Source organism: Lytechinus variegatus, chromosome 10, assembly GCF_018143015.1.
Source record: "Lytechinus variegatus isolate NC3 chromosome 10, Lvar_3.0, whole genome shotgun sequence".
NCBI lineage: Eukaryota > Metazoa > Echinodermata > Echinoidea > Temnopleuroida > Toxopneustidae > Lytechinus > Lytechinus variegatus.
In genome coordinates this window covers 13,299,537-13,319,840 of record NC_054749.1, presented here as the reverse complement: position 1 = coordinate 13,319,840, position 20,304 = coordinate 13,299,537, and the positions used below count along the sequence as shown (strand labels likewise).

The following is a 20,304-nucleotide window of genomic DNA, read 5'->3' as shown; positions in this document are numbered from 1 at the left end:
ATAATGCAAAACTTTAAAAATGTAACCTTGTTCAAATCGTATTATGTTCAGCCTGGGGCGTCACGCGCGCAAAACATTCCCCATAGACCTGTGTGTTAAAATTGAAGTTTTGAAAAAAAATCATTAAAAATAAATGTGAAGAGAGGGTCGAATACCGTTGGATAGGATATATATCTGACATTCCATATTTGACCAGAGAAGGGTATCGTAGCCAGCTCATTTTAAAAATAAATCGCCATTAATTTTTGAAGATAATTATGATTGGATCAAATTTATCAACCCAAACAGTAAAATATCCCTAATGCTTTCGCCAGTCAAAAAATAGTTCCAAAGTCATTGATATAACTTTCCAATTTGGGCAAAGGAAGTTCAGTAGTTACTATTTCTAGAATCGGTGTTATATTTTCAATTATATTCATACACTTTTGTCAATCAGCAACATCAAATTGAACCAATGGGTTGGGTCGAACGAATATTCTGTATAGCCTTCCTGATGTAATTGGCTCATGAAACCTTGAGGTATATATACCCCTTTGTGTCGGAGAGGGCTAGATTAGAAACAGGCTGTTCATTTTGTACGGTCTCCCATGGTTTCTCATGCAAGTCAAAGCTCATCAGAAGGTATATAGCGCATGTTTTGAGAATAACGTTCAAAAGAAAAGAAAAAGGAAGAAAAGTAAGACAGAACAAAAATTACATTCGACTTAGGCTCAAAATGTTTGACAGACATAATAATTTTTCATTGCTGTAATTTAGTCTGTAAACGGGTCGAGAAATGTACTTGAAAATTCCAGTAAATTCGTTTCGTTCTAAGATCGCTAGAGACGTGCATGTAACGGGGCTATTAAAGAACTACGAGAGTATTATGAGGATTGGCCATGGTATGGAACAATGAAAATAAGAGCATGGACCTACTAGTAGGTCCATGTTAAGAATTAAGAGCAGAGTATTGGGAGTAAAACTACCTTGCATGGCTTTAATACCTTTTTATGCCGTCTTTCATTTACAGCGCTGAGGTGTTTTGTTGAAGGTATGGGGGTGGTGGGGGAGGGGCTATAGTATAGCTGAATGTAGCATGATTTCTACGCGAAATAGATCAGGGTTACTATTAAGTTTCATGATCAACCCTCGTATTTGGTTTTATCATTCACTTTTCGTCATCTCTTTCCCTACTTTACATAAAAAATAAATGAAACCCATATCACAAATAAAGTACAAGAAATCCTTTTAATGCCACGGGGAGGGGTAGTTTCCCTACCCCCCCCCCCCCACCCGGCACGGCCTCTGGTTGGGAGTGATCAGTTTGTGAACCACACCCACCCACCTGCACACATATTAAACAAAATGCACATCCTGAAGTGGGGCATTGTACAGGGTGTTCCAGAAAAAAAAAGAAAATGGGATCAACGATAATTCCAATCCTACAGTGCGTTCCACAAAAAAGGAAACCCGTTTTCAGAGATAGATTTCACAATTATTAGATATGTTTTTACTATAAATTTGCTACTTGTGGCAAGATTGGAATCTCATCTCTAATTTGAAACCAATTCAGATTAGCAAATCGTTCACGCATGGCAGATTACAAACAATAAATAATAAGGCATATCAAACTCTTCTTGCTCATTAATTCGTGGAGTTTTCATCTCATATTAGTAATCAAAATAAAGAATAATTGAATTATATTATTATGTAAATGATTTATCGTAATTCATTTCACTTTGAATTACAAAGACATGGGAATCCTGGTTTCTTTTTTTTTCTGGGACGCACTGTATAGTTCCACGTTATAATTTTTTTTCTCACATTTTGAAGCATCCTAAAGTGTGTCCCATAAAGGGAAAATATTTTCAATCCTTAACACCAAATGTCTTTAGTACAAATTTGTAAACCTGTCTTCAATTTCGTTTAGATATTTAGCAAAAAGGGCATAAAATAACACAAATGAAATTCAAATGGGCGATCGCTTTAGAACACAATTTGGTGGCAGTACCGATCTATTTTTTGTACCAAACTAACCCTTATTGTTCATGTATCGAAATGGGAGAAAAATGATACGGTGGTTTTAGTAAAATATTGTATTCTTCCCAAATAAAAAAAAAAGAAAGAAATTCCTGCATCCTGCATCCTTTTTCTTGGACACGCTGTATAGTAGAAGAGAAGCTTTATTCTCTGACGGGCTGTACAGTTGTCATGATGTGACTATTTCAGATTCAGTCAATTGTTATGGTCATCATCATCATCTGCTGTAATCTTCGAAGGGCTCTGCAGCCTATCTCGAAGATGAAATTAAACTTGGACGCACATTATGAGGAGGGATGTATTCAAGGTGATTTGGCAGCTTTTGGAAGCCATGGTGGTTTAATTAAAATATTGTATTCCGCCCAAATAAAAAAAAAATGAAATTCCTGCATCCTTTTTCTTTGGACACACTGTTAACTAGCAAAACAATGCAAATTTATCCTCTACTGAACAGGATATATTCTAAAGAAAAGGCAAAGAATTGAAAGTTGGTACATAACTGAATTGAGAGATAATGTACCTTGCCTGCAATGGTTAGGAGAATGGTAGAAAACTACATAAATATACCAGAGTTTTACCAAGCCAGATATTGTTGGATCTGAAAAAAATTGGTCAAATAAAAATGATGATATACACTTAAGGCTAGAAGTTTACTTACACCCAGGAAATTCAAAGAAAAGTTGACACGTTTAAAACATAAAATTTACTGTATCTTATATTTGTGCTAACATGACAAATTTGATAGCAAACAAATGATTACGTCATGCCCCTTCATCACACTGTTTTGTCATCAGGAGCTAGAAAAATATCTAAGTGTCATTTTCCCCAAAAAAATCTTCATGTTTTCGACAAATTTAGAATAAAAGCTTGACATAAACATTTCATATTTGTGCTACTTACTTCTTAACACAAACATTTCAGGTTAGACTTTATTGTTCAGTGGTGACATATGATAGAAATTGTAATATAAATAATAGATTAGACATTTATATATTTCCATGAAATGATGTTTGAAAATATAACAATAGAATACATTTGGCAAAGAAAATTCCACTTGAAATCTACTTTCATCCCAACGGCACCCCAATCATGTGAAAGAGCTGAATAGGCTCTTTCATTTGATACCAAATTTGTCATGGTAGTATTTATATTTCTAAAGATATAGTAAATTTTATGATGTTTGGCAAGCAAACAGATTTCACTGAATTCCATGGGTGTATGTAAACATTTGGCCTCAACTGTACATAGCTCCTCTGAGTGACCAGACCGCTAACATTTACAAGAGCGTAGTGGTTTCACCATTCACTACGCATTATTTTGTGGGAATATGTTGCTTTCTTACAACAATACATTCTTATTTTTCACCATGGAAACCTTCAGAAGTTATGACAGTTTACAAGTCAAGCATTGGCGGCGGAAGCCAAAAATTTTAGGAGGGGACAACCAAAAATTTTTTAGCAAAAAAAAAAAAAAGGTTCTCAACCCAAAAATTTAGGGGGGACCGTCCCCCCCTCCTCAAATTTAGGGGGGGACACGTCCCCCCCGCCTATGAAGTCAAGTAATTATCTGTCAGTAATGATGAACAATAATATAACCTCATATTATGAATGATTTGAGTGGCTATGTGACTAAAGTCTTACAAAATCAGATTGAAGAAACAGGAAAATCTTTGTCTATTTTTGTCCAGTTTTATTACCTCCATTCCATTTTATTATCTCCACAATATGGCAATGTACACATCTTATGACATCACAATATCTATAAATTGCTGATAAACCTTAGTAAAATTATTGTAGGATAAATATGATTATGACAATGCGGCAAATGTCTGAATCAAATATTTGTCACCCATGTTATATTTCTTATCCAATAACAGTTGAATATTAAAATAAAAGTGAAGAATAGTATACTCTTCCAGAGAAATATAAAGTATTTCTTTATCTTCACAGAGTTCTGAAGGTATGAAGTATTTGCGATGTGCATCATAGATTAATGCATTATTCTACATCATAATCGACATCAAATGAAACATTTACAGACTATCTCTGCCTTGTTTATAATCAGGTTAAATGACCCGTGATAGAGCTAATTAATTCTGCTGATAAATGACTAAAAAAATATAAGATTACAATTAAAACAAATTCACAGGAATTCCAATCTAACTTGAATGGTATAAAAATGTGACAATTCAGATTGTGACTAAGAATTTGGATATGTCCATAATTGAACAGATATAAAACTAAAAACAGACAAATATATAATAAAGTCAACAATGTATTGATCATTTCATATGATGCAATACAAGAAGCTTATGATTAATTGCAAGTCTATACTAGGCCTTGAAGTATTGCTTCTCTGTGTCTTGTAACAAGGAGCTTAATGCTATAGTTTAAATTGATCTATCAATTGCAAATTAGCAAGAAAATATTTGCAACTGATTGCAAATATTTTCTTGCAACAAACCCAAAGACTATTGCTTGTATCAAGATCGGCAGAAATTGGGGGAAAAAATAAGCAATTTCTTTTGGTCTGTGAAGGCTCAATATACATCAGTTTTTCCAAGATCCAAGGGCTGGATTCTCTCTTGTTTTGAAATACCTTATCATGCAACAATTAAAAGGGTTTTTAATCAATTTTAAGAAAATCTACACGCACTTCTTCATGACTGACATACAGCATTTCATACATCTGTATAGTAATATTTTTTTGGTCTGTTTAACAATATTCTCATTTTGAATAAAATATACACATTTTACTCATAAACAAATACATGTATACACAAAATGGTGAGAACAATACACAAGAATCATTAAAAACAATTATTTTGTCTTGATTTCACACTCATCATGAAAAAATATTGCACGTAGTAAACATATGGTTGTTCAAAATGAGAGGAAACAGCAAAAAAATTCAAAAGGCTCAACAAGGATTCAACAAACTACATTAGGTCAATTCCATTGTGACTTATGGGACATTTGATACTTTTTTCCACATAACTGAGGTGCATATCTGAAATAGTAGCTGCACAAACATGGATTTACTTTATTAAACTGTAAGAAGAATACTTAAACTTACTATATACAAAAATGTATGCTTTCAGCTTGGTTGCATAGGGTGCTAGATATTCAGAAATGTCATTGTGACTTATGGGACATCGATGGACCACACAAATTGGGCTCTTTTGTTCAAAGTGCCATATCTATCTCAGTTTTATGACAATGTTTTTAGATTTGGGCTTGGAGATTAACTAGTGATAGGGCTCACTAACAGTACTTGAATTGGACTTGATTCATTTCATTTGTTTCAGTAGTTGTGTGCAATCGTGTGTGACTTATGGGACAAGTGAATGTGACTGATGGGACCCTATCTCATTTCATGGAATTTACATTTCCTCTCGATGACTTTTTAAGTCAAACTTAATTTCAGCATGAATAAATATTCCCTAATAAGATGACACCTTTAATAATTCATGCCATTGTGTCAGAAATAAATTCAACAAAGGGCAGAAACATCTTTTCACGCACTTCATTTATATAAAGGGAACATTAACCAAAAAAAAGCTTCCTAACTTGTCATCAAGTTTTAAGAACTGTAATCAAATAAGTAGAAAATAATCAATAAACAATTACAATCATAAATATTTAGCAAACAGATGAAAAATGAACAATTAGAAAGAATGTACACACTTTCAATTGTGACTGATGGGACATAATGATAGGACATATTTGTTACAGATGGGACAAATAAATGTGGCTTTTCTCTATCTGTCTCATACAGTATGGTAAGAAAATGACCTTTACACTACAGTGTATTACATGTGAGAAATTAAGACATTAATGCTGCCATGAACTAAATCAATATTCTTGTTAATATACTCTCTTTTGTGTCAAATGCTCATATTTTTCATTAGCTGTTGATGTTTATGATAAAACAGATGGATATCAGTGCACAGGCAAATTTTTGACAAAAAATATTAAAATTTTGGCATAAATTCTTTTTAAAAAATTCATTAACTGGACTGTCTAGAAAACAGTTGCAATCGCATTCTACTATCTAAACTGCATGTACATGTATACTTGTATAGTAAAAAGTGTATTCATTTACATGGAAGATTTACCATTGTCTGTGCAAAAAATATGAAATAATTGATTTTCATGAAAAATCCAAGATGGCTGCCAAAATTGCCAATTTGGAACCCCATGGGACACGATTTGACAAAGGGACCATCAAGATTCATTAACTATACACTTCAGGCAATACAAAAAATGTTGGTTAAATAATATACCATGGGGATGCATCCTATCACAACTTCTTTTTTTGCCAGCTGCTTGGGTTGATATGTCATCTCTTTCATAGAAATTCTGAATGCCTGTAAGGACATCATCATTTATAGAGTACCAAAGTGATGTTAGTTGTCATGGTGTAATGGCGGCCTGGTTCTAAACAAAATAACCTGGGGCCATTTCATAAAGCTGTTGTAAGTTAGGAGCAACTTTTCAGAATGACTAGTGATCCTTTCTTATATGCTAAAACATTGCCAATTTATGATGACATTTACCACAAGGATCATCGGTCGTTCTTAAAGTCGCTCTTAAGTTACGAAAAGCTTTATGAACCAGTGCCCTTTTACGACTATCAGAATGATGGTAACAACCAAGGACAACACAAATCATTATTTTTGCAAATACAAATGTGTAAGACGATCATGCAGCTGCGACTAGGTTTAGAACCGGCGATTCGATGTTCATGACATTATGACACCACCCTTTGGTCCTCTTTAAATGCGCATGTTCCTTTCTATTGGCAGGCGGCAGGAATGATTCTGAGAAAACTTGATTGCAAGCTTCTGAACAATTTTTTGGCATTTACAGGGGCTTTAATAGCTCTGCTCATGGTAGCCTTAAATGCATCTGAGGACTGGTGCTCTTATTTTGACAGGATCCAGAGGGTCGCTCAACTACAAAATTTGTGACTGATGGGACATTGACATAGGTTTTAATAGTTTCCATGGAACTACGTGTATATACCAAGTTCACATCATATGTAAAACAGTTGATGCATACTCTAAGGGGACAAGAAAACCAAGAGAATGATCTGGACCTAAAAAAATGACTAAAAGCTAGGGTGAAACAAACCCAATTTACCTGCACTCAGCTTTGCATTTTAGCGATCATATTCAGTTTTCTCCTTCTTTCTGGACTGGGCACACAATGCAAACTTATTTTTTGTTGTTCAATGCACTGCCTTTGATATTCAGACTGTTTTTTCTGACAGTCAGCATACTGTTCTCCAGCTTTTAAGCATTCTTGTCTCTCTCTTTGCTGTCATGGACAGCTTTAAGGTGGCATGGTTTACGAACTGTATATGTGACTTATGGGACATGTGACTTATGGGACTGAAATGTATGTCCCCCCAGTATTGCTATTTCAAGTCCAATACAGATGCAGCTTGATTTGTTGATGCAAGCATGTACTATGGTAGATAAAAAAGTCCAATACTTGTCTCCAGGAGTCTATGGCAGCATATGAGGGAAACTTAATGCTCAAAACTGTGACTTATGGGACATCAAACATACACACCTTGAAATGTATTTTGTGCCTCATAGTTTCACTGCAGCGTGTAAAACAATACAGCTAATGGTAAATTATTGCTTGGAGGTCACATGGACAGTGGGATTTTTCATCAGCACCCTTTGCTTGCCAGGAGCCAAGGATGGGTGAAAGTTGTACATTTTCTATGAAATCTTAGTACCACAATGCAACAGAGTGTACATTGCGTATTTTATGAATGAATGAGGGTATAGTAAATATAAGTGTGTTTTTGTAAACCTTAAACTGTATACTTATAAACAGTATAAACAAAATTGCTCCAAAAAGAAATTTTTGAAAATGGAAAAATGCAACATTTGGCTGGAATTGACCATTATTGATTATTGAATTGTGAACAGGGTCATATGTATTGTTGCTACAGGAGGATGATCTGATTATATCCTAACCATCTGGAACAAAACCACAGTTTATGCAGATCTCATGTATTATCATGCTTTAATACTGTGCCCTTTGCCAAAAGCTGGCTTTTATAACTGGACATTTCTTAGTCTACGCGATGTATCTGTAATTATGTACCTCAATCCCTGGGTTTGTACTATGGTACAATTGAAACCTCTTTTGAAAATACGGGCCCTTAATGATCTGCATGCAAACTATTCCTTCCTACTCCCCTTTAATAAAATATGGTTCAAAAACAGGGTCCCCAGCTTTTCAAGAAAACTAAATTCCCTGATGAAGTTTAAAAATTCCTTGATAATTATTTAAACCCATTCCCAGTTTTGCATGTTTTCTTAGCTGTAACAGTGATTTTCAGTATAAAAAGAATAATGTAAAACTAATTAGTACCACCATAACCATTCGTTAAATTGATGTTGTTTTGATATGCAACAAAGTATAACAAAGTCTGATTAACTACCCTGCTTTCAACTTTGAGGATGGACAAAATTCCCTGACTTTACCTTCATTTGAGGCATTTTCCCCTGATTCGAGGTATTTTCTATCAATTTCCCTAATTTTTCCCTAACTAGAAAAAAGTATTAAAAAATCCCTGAATTCCCTGAAAATTACATAATATAGAATAAAAATCTTGTAGGTTCAGAACAGATATTTAAACCAATTTTTTTGTGTTCAAATTTTTAAACATCCATTTATCTTAATGCTGGTTCTTGGGCATTCCGAACCTTGATTGAGATGCAGGCGATACCAGTAGGAGTGCAACCAAAGGGTATATAAAAGAGGGCATTGCGAACCTTGATTGAGATGCAGGCGATACCAGTAGGAGTGCAACCAAAGGGTATATGAAGAGGGCATTCTAAACCCTGGTTACACTCTACCGGTAGGAGTGAGACCAAGAGGTATGTCTTTCTAGTCTGCTGAAATCATCTTCCGCAGGAAGAGGGCGTTCTAAACACTGTTGAGATGCACGCTCTACTGGTAGGAGTAAATCTTTGGCTTCATCTTCCTAACCCTAGGATTCATCTTCCTAATGATGAGGGTGTTCTAAACCCTGGTGAGATGCAGGCTATGCTGGTAGGAGTAAGACCAAGGGGTATATCTTTGTTAATCGATTCATACTGCATGAACTCATCCTCATCTTCAGAATCATCTGCCTGTATGGAGCAGAAGAAAGAAAAAGATGAGAAAGAAAAAAAGAGGGGGCAGGGATAAGGAGAGAGAGAGGCGGAAATAGGGGGAGGGGGAGAAAAGGAGAGGAGAGTTAGATGGAGACAAGGTCAGACAGGAGAGAGATAGAGAAGGGAGAGAAAGAAGAAGGGAAAATGATTCACAGAATATCACTTGACTCAAAAAAACCTTATAAAATCTTTATAAAGTACAAAAAATTACAATGGTATATAACACCGGTATGCACATTATCCTGAATTTAAATGATAACTTGTGATGTCTTTAAGAAAGAAAACACGTGGAACGCCTCTGGTAGTCTCGCCTGCATTATGCGATTCAATACAGCAGCAGTGCTGATTGACCCTAAATGACATTTGACCTGGATATGTGACCTAAGACTTGTGCAAGACATCCAGTGATACTTGATTACCCCTATGTCCACATTTCATGAAACTATATCCACAAACTTTGTAAGTTATAATGGCAATTCAACAAATACCCCCAACATGGTCAAAATTCATTGACCCTAAATGACCTTTGATCTGGTCATGTGACCTCAGTATTACTTGATTACCCTTATGGCCAAGTTTCGTGAACAACATCCATATACTTTTGAAGTTATGATATTTCAAAAACTTAAGCTTCAGTTAAGAATTCAATCGGAAGGCACCTACAAAAATCAATATTATGAGAGAAAAATATGTTGGCAATCGCAATTCGTAAAAACAATTATCAACACATACAAGAGGGGAAAAAAATCTTAACATTTATTCCAGATTGAGAATATACCCAAGTGTATGCAGTATCACAATCATTTCTCTACGAGGAAAAGAAAGATTGAGTAGATATTTGCAGGTTGCTATTTGTGCCGTACACAAAGTGAGAGTTGTGAGATTTGCAACAGCTCACCAAATACCAGCACAAAAAATTAATGCGAAAATTACAAAACTGGTAAATGAATTCACAAGAAATTGATGCACTGCATGCCTGAAGAATTGATAGCGTGATGACGGATGTCACCGACACTGTTCACTGACACTTAAATACAAATTCATGATTGATGTAGACTTCACATATAAATAATAATTCAGAAAAGAAAATACTGGTCAATAATTTATTGGATATTTTTTTATCTTGAATGTATCCACTGAATCAAGATTAAAAGGGGAAAGCAGCCTTGGTCGTTGAAGGTTGTGTTGGTAAGGACAAAAATAAATATAACAGAATGGTGAAAGTTTGAAAGAAATTGGACAAGCAATAAGAAAGTTATAGCTGCTTTAAAATTGAGACTATGCAGATTTCATATTGGCAACTAGGCAAGTAAATTATGACAAGGGGCAAGGATTACTTTCCCAAAGGCCATGTACTTAATTATCAGGGATTTGTGATTTTCTCTTAAGTACCCATTCTTCTGGGGCAATAAACTAAATATAACCTTTAAAGTATATTGTTTTATGTCCTCATGAAAGAAAAATATAATTTGAAGTTTTTGAAAAAAAAGAGAAGAAATTTTAGCCATTTTATGTATCGGTGCACATGGAAGTGTCGTCCTTGCCTTACATCACTATGGCATCACATATGCGGCCAATTTGAAGTCTCCATGGGTATGGTGATTACCAATATTTACAACTTTTAAAAATTCATAACTTTCTTATTGTTTGTGCGATATTGTTCAAACTTTCACCTATCAACTTGTCTGGTTTTTCTTTTTCCTCTATAAAGTAGTTAATTTGGTTGGATTCCCCTTTGAATATGATTTGATATCATTTACTTGTATGGTCTGATCTATTGCTTGCAGACAGATGCAACAATCAGGGGAACATTTCATGATCCAAATGGTCAGAGTGATTTTCACTGACTATTGTTATAAGCTACTGAAATCCTTGCATCTGATTGGCTCAGAACAAATTAGGGCAGTGGAAATTACAGACTCTTTGTTTTATGAAACACTCCTTTTCTGTCATAAAAACGAAAGATGTGACCACCTGCTATTTTGCACCAATTATTTTTTTAGAATAAAGGTATTCAGTGAAGTGCAGTCATACATGATGTAGTTACCTAATTTCGGTGACTAATGAGCAACAATCTTAAATAATGTTTTTAAATATGTTATATGATTATTCAGTGGGTAACTGTTTCACAAACAATCAAAAAGATGAACATCAACTTTTATGTCTATTGTAATCACAAGCAGTCTATAAGTCATGAATATTCGACCTTGCCTACTTGTGTTACATAACTAAAACAAGAAATAAAAGACATTAGCTAAAACAATAATATATTAATAAAAATAAAAGACATGAACAAAAATAATAGCAATAGTATAACAAATAAAAGATTCACACATGTGAGTAACATCACAACATGTAATCATAAAGTCAATTGGTAGAATATCCATTAACCTTGTAAGGTAATACCATAGATGTAAAGGTGCTGGCAGTTCCATTTAAGAAACACAAGTCTACAAAGGAAATTTTAAGTATTCTACCTTCCCTGACAAGCAGATCAGGTTTTAATAAACTGGATCTTAGGTTCAGAGTCTTCACTCTTCTTGATGGGGCATTAATTGGGTCGAAACCCAAGTGCATGTTACCAGATTGTATTTTGAAAACATGTCATGTATTGGTGTCAATAATCCACTTCAATTTATTTTAATGTTGGATAAAAGAGCAAATCTATTCTAAAAATGTGATAAAAAGCTCTAAAAACACATAAAATAGTGACAAAATCAATTCTTAATTAATAAATTGTATGATAATTAAATAATGTAAATCATTAAATATGGGTCAATTATGGTCTGGGTACTCTTAGGGCTTACAATGAATGTACATTAAATAAATGGAAGTGTTACATTACAATGTTTTCTAATTTTATTTATTGTTTTTCATATGTACAGTGTTTCTTTGCTTTTTTAACTTCTTAAAAATTATTTAGTAAAAACAATTCCTACAGACAAATGTTCATGAAAAATGTTAAGGTGGGATGTGTGTGTGGGGGGGGGGGTAAAAATCCCACCCCCATGGGCTACATAGGGTTTTTTAGGCCTTGCTCACGGGCATATGCACCAGGTCTGGGAATGAACCCCAGACTTTCAAGTACAGTCGGGCACCTTATACCATGGCACCTCCATTCAATGAAAGATCCAATGTTTTGTACACATATCCAAACCTATTCACCCTTTCCCACATGTATCCTTGCACCCTGCGACTGCACAATCACACAAATTCACTCCCCTACACCATCAACACATTCTTGACGTTAGTAACTGTTGATTTTTATATGTACCATTTAAGTATCCGTATTACTTATCACTACTAATCTTAAAACTATTCATCTTGGTCTTTTTATTTTTAATGGAAGAGGGTGTGGAAGGATGCAGCTAATTTTTTTTTATTTGTATTTTTGGGGTCTAATTTTCACAACCTACTCCCTAAATCTCCATTTAATGAAAGATCCAATATTTTGTACACATATCCACCCTTCCCCACATACCCTTGCAGGCCCATCCATAATACATTTTCATACAAACACCCAACACACTCCCCTACACCTACAACACATTCTTGACGTTAGTAACTGTTGATTTTTTATATGTACCATTTAAGTATCCGTATTACTTATCACTACTAATCTTAAAACTATTCATCTTGGTCTTTTTTATTTTTAGTGGAAGAGGGTGTGGAAGCATGTAGCCAATTTTTTTTTATTTGTATTTTTTTGGGTCTAATTTTCACAACCTACTCCCTAAATCTCCATTTAATGAAAGATCCAATATTTTGTACACATATATATCCACCCTTCCCCACATACCCTTGCAGGCCCATCCATAATACATTTTCATACAAACACCCAACACACTCCCCTACACCTACAACACATTCTTGAAGTTGGTAACTGTTGATTTTTAAATGTACCATTTAAGTATCCATAGTACTTATCACTACTTATCGAAAGGAGGCGCGATAGCTCAGTCGGTAGAGCGGGGGATTTAAATTCCGGTGACCCGGGTTCGATTCCCACTTGGTGCGCTAGTGCCCTTTGGTAAGGCATTAATCCTCAGTACCAGGTCCCTCGGAGAGGACCTTAAGCTGTCGGTCCTCTGGTTGCTTGCTTACAAGCATTCATGCTTTCTTAGCAATCAGGTAAAAAAAATCACCATCGATCACCACTAATCTCCCACATCTTAAAACTACATGTATTTAGCAGGGTATTTTTTTTTTACCAAGTTTTAAGTGGAAGAGGGTGTGGGAGGAAGCAGACAAGCATTTTTTTTTAAATATGTATTTTTGGTGTCTTATTTTTACAACCTACTCCCTAAATCTGCAACATTAGACAAGCTTAAACATGGCATTTAATTGCAATTTTTGGGGCTCTTTTTAATTAATATTTACGGCTCTTTTGAGCATTTTGGGGCAAAATCGCCCCTAGCCCCGTATAATTGTTTCCCCTGAGGAGGGGGAAAGTTTACTGTCAATACATGGTGGACACCATGATTGTCAACAAAGGGTGTTTTTTTTAACAATAAAGTGATGTATAGTAAAAACGGTATCAAAATTGAACAAACAAAATATTAATAAAAAAAGGTACACTTTTCATACACATAGCAAGGTATCATCTACATACATTATGAATATTTCCTACATTATTTAGGGTGGGGAATATATGAAAAACTACTTGTTTATGGTATTCTGCGATCGAAGCAAGATTCTGGTCCTTTTCAAAAATCCATTGGCAAGCATGGTTTACACCTTGAAATGACAGTGCCCAGGCCCCCCCTTCCCCTCCCACGAATACACACATACATTCAATCACCAGAATAGTTAATAATGAACAGCTGTAAATCTAAATGTTCAATCAAAATTGCAGCTGCTGTATGAAAAGATGTGGCCTTGATGTTATGGATAGCGTATGCTTACATTTTCCTCTTTTGTTTCTTAATGACTATTCAAATACTTTAAAAATTAAAATATAATACAATATTGATGTGAATTGGTAGAAGATTCATTAACCTACATGTAGTAAAGTTATACAACATACACATAAATGCTGGCAGTTCCAATAGGAAACCCAAGTCTCAAAATGAAACTTTGAAGTGTACTACCTGACCTGGCTAAGCCGATCAGGTTCTAACAAGCCGGATCTTCACTCTTCTTGATGGCCTTCTCAAAAAAAAAAAAAAAAATCATCATAAACCATATAAAAAAAGGAGTTTATTGAATTATATCATAATATCTTGGAGAGCTGATCGCATATGACATCATACAATAAAAACCATGAACATTCCTCTTTTGTTCTTAATAACTACTTATTCAAATACTTAAAGAGTTCAAATGTAATACAATATTGATGTGAATTGGAGGAAGATCCATTAGCCTAGTAAAGTTATACGACATACACATAAATGCTGGCAGTTCCAATAGGAAACCCAAGTCTCAAAATGAAACTCTGAAGTGTACTACCTGACCTGACTCAGCAGATCTGGGCCCCGTCTTACAAAGAGTTGCGATTGATCCGATCAATCACAACTATGGAAAGCCAGCAAAGTCAACATATAAAATGCACGTTTGTTTAAAAAAATCTAAATATGAATGTATATCCATGAATTCATTTATTTCTAGACAATTTGGTGTTATCTCCTTTGTTTGCAAAGGACATTTTGCAAATTTTTTGTAGAAAAAATTATGACACCGATGGATTTTCATAGAGTTACAATTGATCAATCACAACTCTTTGTATGACGGGACCCAGGTTTAAACAAGCCGGATCTTCACTCTTCTTGATGGCCTTCTCCCCCCCAAAAAAAATCATCATAAACCATATAAAAGAAGGACTTTATTGAATTATATCATATCTGGGAGAGCTGCTTGCATATGACATCATACAATAAAAACTTTGAATATTCATAACTCTTATCCTGAGAGGAATTTTCATCAAACCTTCTCCAATATTTTCTCTTACTTGTCTGATTAAAAAAAAAATTATTGCCAGGGTGTGTTCCCATTTTAGGGATAAAGATATTCCTTTTCTACCCTCCAAGAATGGAATTTACTTATTTTATTTATTGTTTTATTGAAATATATTTATTCAGGAAAAATACAAGATAAGTATAAAAACACTGTTTTACATCAAGGTCCTGAGAATAAGATTTTATCTCGAACCATTAACAGTCATTTACACAAATGAAAATATAAACATGCACCATCCATTACATTAGGGCCACATCATTCCATACAACAGCTGCAATTTTTTTTTTGAACATGTAGTTTTATACCTCTTTAAAATGAGCTATTTCAAGTGACAATGAGCGTGTGTTTGTTCGGAAAAAGGAGGGGGGGGGGGGTGGGGAACACTGAATCAATTTGGTCAAACATTAATTTCAGTGTGATAAATCCAGGTATCATTCTAGAGAACTTGAACTATATTTTTTTGTGCAATACAAAGATTATTAAAAAATGATGAAAGTTAAGGTTTGCAGCAGATTTTTTTTCTTCAAAATTTGCATTAAAAAAATAATTAGGCAGATTTTTCTTAGGTAAACCGGGTAACAGCAAACAAACATCACTGTGTTTTTCCTTATGTGTAAAAAAAAAGAATTTGAATTATACTCACAGTTTGATCAATGCCTGAAAAGTCAGGTTTGCATCCTTCCCAATGCCTGTACAGTTTTTCAATTTCAACACCAGATCTGATGAAGAAAAATTAAAGAGAAATGAGGCATAAATTGACTTAAATGGAACATTACTGCATGTGATGAAGAGAAAGAGAGAGAGATCATACAATTGAATATTTGATGATATCTTGTGGCATGCACTCCTTCAACAATATCTATCATTAGGACAGTTTTGTGCGAAGCCAAACATAAATTATTCTAACACTGGAGCATTATTTACATCTTTATCTTTATTCTCACAGCAAATGCAAGCAAGGCCCCTGAAAATGGAAGAGAGTATAAGGGAGGAGGTCCCCTTGAAAAAAGAAAAATGAACTATTCTGAACCAAAGCACAGTTACAATTCTAGCATTTCAGTGCAAGAGCAAGAACGACCAACATTTATTATCCAGTGAGAGGACCATTTCACATTTTCAGGTCTTTGGCATGAACGAAACTGAGATATGTCAGAAATCATTGAGGTAACTGTGAAAAATCAGTTCTTGGAAACATGGGGTACGGATATGTCTGGAATATTTTAACCGAAAAAAATTGTTTTCACGCTGAGTCAGCCCCCTGAAAACGATGACGTTATCACCCAACTTCAGTACTCACTCACTTTTTTGTGCGTGCAAAATCCCTATTCATGTTTCGGACAAATTGACGAGAATTTGGTTTTGCAGCATAGGTATGAGCAAGTACCAGTGAAATGTAGCTTTTGTAAGCTTCATTTCATCACTGATCACGATCATCGTATGTCGATAGAATAAAAGACAGACAGAATAAAGAAAAAGGGAAATTTGTATGCTTACCTTGTACTTCAGCTCGGTAAGTGTGATTTGAACGCATGTAAACACTTGGACCCAGACATTCCGTAACAGAACGGCTAGTGATTGATTGCAGGGCTTGAGTGCCATAGCTCATTGTGTATGATTACGATACAATCAATTATAACTTAGTGTGTTATAGGGCCAGCCTCGTGATGCGCGCGGGACTAGGGTTCACTGGTATCAAAACCTTGTTATTTTGTGCCAGAACCCCATTTTCATACAATGATTTCTCAAGAAATAAGTCTCTGGCAAAGCAAAAACTTGGCATAAAAATCTGTACATTTCTCATGAATACGCACAGCGAATCTCATGAATATTCAGTGCAGAGGATTGATATGTCTGGAAAAATTTCGAGGACACTTTTGGAGACAACGAAAAGCAAGAAATTTTAATTATTTGATATAATTTTTCAGGATAGAATGATATTACCATTTTGGATAAGTCCTGAAAATTTAAGGAAATTTTGTTTACATAAGGCAAAAATATAAGCAAGGGAATTTTTCATGAAAAAATGAACTCTTGTCGCCACATGCATGGATGACGGTTGGAAATTTAAAAAAAATTGGACGTTTTCGCTGAGTAAATTGCACCCGTCCGCGAGGCCTGGGTAGACTAGCTTAGCCAGGGTAACAGAGGAGCTCCTTGAGCACCCGACAAGGTGGATATGTGCAATGTAATGTACAAATACCCAAATATATTATCATCATCATGACTTAAGGAGGAAAGGTCAAGCTTTACTTACTCTGGGAGAACGTATGGATCAAAAGGAAAGAAGGAATCGAGAGGGTTTCCAGGTGCAGCCATGGCCCCGGAACCAAACGTGTTTAGCTTGAAGATAGGCAGCTTAGAGCGGGCATTATGCTCCATTACGGTGTAGCAAAAGGCAACTTGGAATTTACTGAAAGAAAATAAAGTATAAAGAAAATGTTACTATGCAGTGATGATAAAGAAGATGATGATGTTGATGATTGATGGTGATGATGATTGATGGTGATGATGATGATGATGGTGGTGAAGATGTTAATGATGATGACGGTGATGATGGCAGTGATGTTTAAAAGATGATGGATGATGGTGATGATGATAACAATAATAATAATAAAAGCAGCAACAATAAATTGGACTTTATATGTGCCAAATCAACTCTGAAGATTGCTCGATGCAATTTTCAAGAAATTTTAAATAAATAATGTAAATAATGTATTCTTTAAAAATCTGTATTACCTGCCCTGCTATAGAAGGAACACATGATCTACTGATAGATGTGATAAAAAAGGCAATTTAAGTGAACTATATACTAGAGTAATGGGGAGAGTTGTTCACAAGTGACATCACACATCTTTGTCGCATTATCAATATGAGGATCTCCATAGCATTAGTGATCACGATATTCAAATGCTCATAACCTTCTCAATATTTGTCCGATTTTTCTCAAACTTTCGTTGATCAGTTTCTTTGATTTTTCTGTTTTCACACAAGCTATATTGTTGTTCAAAAGGTTTCATTCTCCTTTAAGTGCAACTTTCAATTACACTTAAATCTTTGTAAAACACTCCCTGGAGTGAAAACTCACCGTGCAAGAGTTGCAAAAATGTTGACAACAGAGGGCAGGCAAACCTTGAGAGGGTTGAGACGACAGGTGACAACCCGTTCTAAGTTGAGGCTCATGACATAGTGCAGACCTTTGTTATTCTCCAACAGTTGCTTGTGACGGTAAACAAAGATATATAGAACAGCCTGTAATGAAAAAAAAGAACATGATGGGATTTAATTACTGGGGTTAGATTGTTATGAATTTGGAAAAATTCAATAATGATGATCTAAAACAACAGGAAAGTTGAATACAAAATGAAATAGGTTACGATCTTATTAACCCCCCCCAAAAAAAAAAATATATATATATATAAATAAAAAAGAAATAAAAATAAAAAAAATCTTTGAACGATATATTAAAGGAAATAACAATCAAGAAATATAGATACTTGGGCTGCTTTTTATTCTCGTAACATTCACTACATTAATCCTAAGTTAACTAAATACCTCAAGTTCTTGAAGAGCCCATTATCAACTCTTTCACCCAAGGCAAACATCTTAATCCCACAGCATTAAGTTGTCAAAATATGATTATGACATATGTTATGAGAACAAAAGATATAATATCAATCTGCTACATACTTCTTTTTCAATTATTGTTTAATACGGAAGATAATACCAAACAATGGGTGATTTCAAGTTCGGTGCTGGCCTTGGTGTTGAAGTTTGGATTGCTTCCCCTAGCTCCAAAACTTATTCATAGTTTGTAAAACTGATACAGATCTAATTATTGACATCTCAACAACTAATAAGTGACTTTTGGGGACCATCTTCATTTTATGTTTGTCCATATAATCGTGTAAAAATTGACCTAACACCAACACCAAAAGATCAACAATGAACTTGAAATCACCCAATCCATAGATGCCTGGTCTAAGATGATTTTCAAGTCTGGAAGTGTACCTGGATTACTTATGTTGTATCCAAGGCCAGGGGCCCGTTTCATAAAGGATTTGCAACTGTTGTAACTTTGCCATAATGGCAACGACCATGGTAACAGGGTTCAGCAGCCAATCAAAATCAAGAGTTAATATCACTTGGCATGAGAAAGGATCACCAGTCGTGCGTAAAGTCATTCATATCTTACGAACAGCTTTATGAAACATCCACCTGGGGTCCATTTCATAAATGATTTTCAACTGTTGTAACTTTGAATTAATGGCAACAACATGTACCATGGTAACAGGGCTTAGCAGCCAATCAGAATCAAGGTTTCCATGTTAGTTGCCATATTGGCAAAGTTACAACAATTGCAAGTCCTTTATGAAACGGACCCCAGGATGGTTTCAAGGCCAGATTTGGATTGGCCAAGGACAAATATTTTGGCTCTCAATTTATATATTATATTCATTACATATTAGATTTATAGAAATATATATGTGGGTATATAACAAGAACATGTAGAACAACAATAAGTAGACAGATTCTCAACTACAGGCAGTCAAAATTTATGCCTCTGTCATTTCAAGATCTGAACAACAGTATTGCATTCTATATTCTGATATTATGAAAACCGTCAAATTAATCTAACAATGCTAAATCAAGAGACTGAATTATAACATGAGCAAACAATTCATCAAAAGTAAAGATCATTGACTTTCCAATAATGCTTACATACATAAACCAAGTTTGAAGTCAGTTATTCAAACAGTTCTTGAATTACCACACAAAGATATACTGGTATTGCGAAAAGCTATACAGGAAAATAACTTTATTTTTCAATACCCAATGTCTGCAAATAATGAGACTATTTCTTTATAAATAAAAGAAATAAAAATTCACGTATTTGCTTATTGCTATCTGTGCCGTACACAAAGTAAGAGTTGTGGGGTTTATGCAACTTCTCACCAAATACCAGCACAATGGATATACCATACGTTCTATGATAATCATTATAAGATTTCTAAGAAATCTTTTGCCCAAGTCACATAAAAAGATTTAAACCAGAAGGTGGTACAAAACTATGGACTATGCAGAATACATACAGTGTGTCCCACAAAAATACAAAAAGAAACTGAGTATAAATATGTTTATACTATGAA

General features: G+C 34.7%; 1 protein-coding gene across 3 annotated transcripts in view; it reads right to left on the bottom strand.

Annotated features, from left to right (window-relative positions):
* Nucleotides 1-7,945: 7,945 nt before the first annotated feature.
* LOC121422419 (RNA polymerase I-specific transcription initiation factor RRN3-like) overlaps nt 7,946-20,304 on the bottom strand; it is a 30,505-nt gene continuing 18,146 nt past the window's right edge. For all 3 annotated transcript variants that reach the window (XM_041617451.1, XM_041617452.1, XM_041617453.1), the window contains 4 exons: nt 18,243-18,406; nt 17,412-17,567; nt 15,801-15,876; nt 7,946-9,178 (listed from right to left, as the gene is read on the bottom strand). In XM_041617451.1, coding sequence (XP_041473385.1) covers nt 9,044-9,178; nt 15,801-15,876; nt 17,412-17,567; nt 18,243-18,406 — 531 coding nt within the window. In that variant the 3' untranslated portion in view covers nt 7,946-9,043. The remainder of the gene's footprint in view (nt 9,179-15,800; nt 15,877-17,411; nt 17,568-18,242; nt 18,407-20,304) is intronic.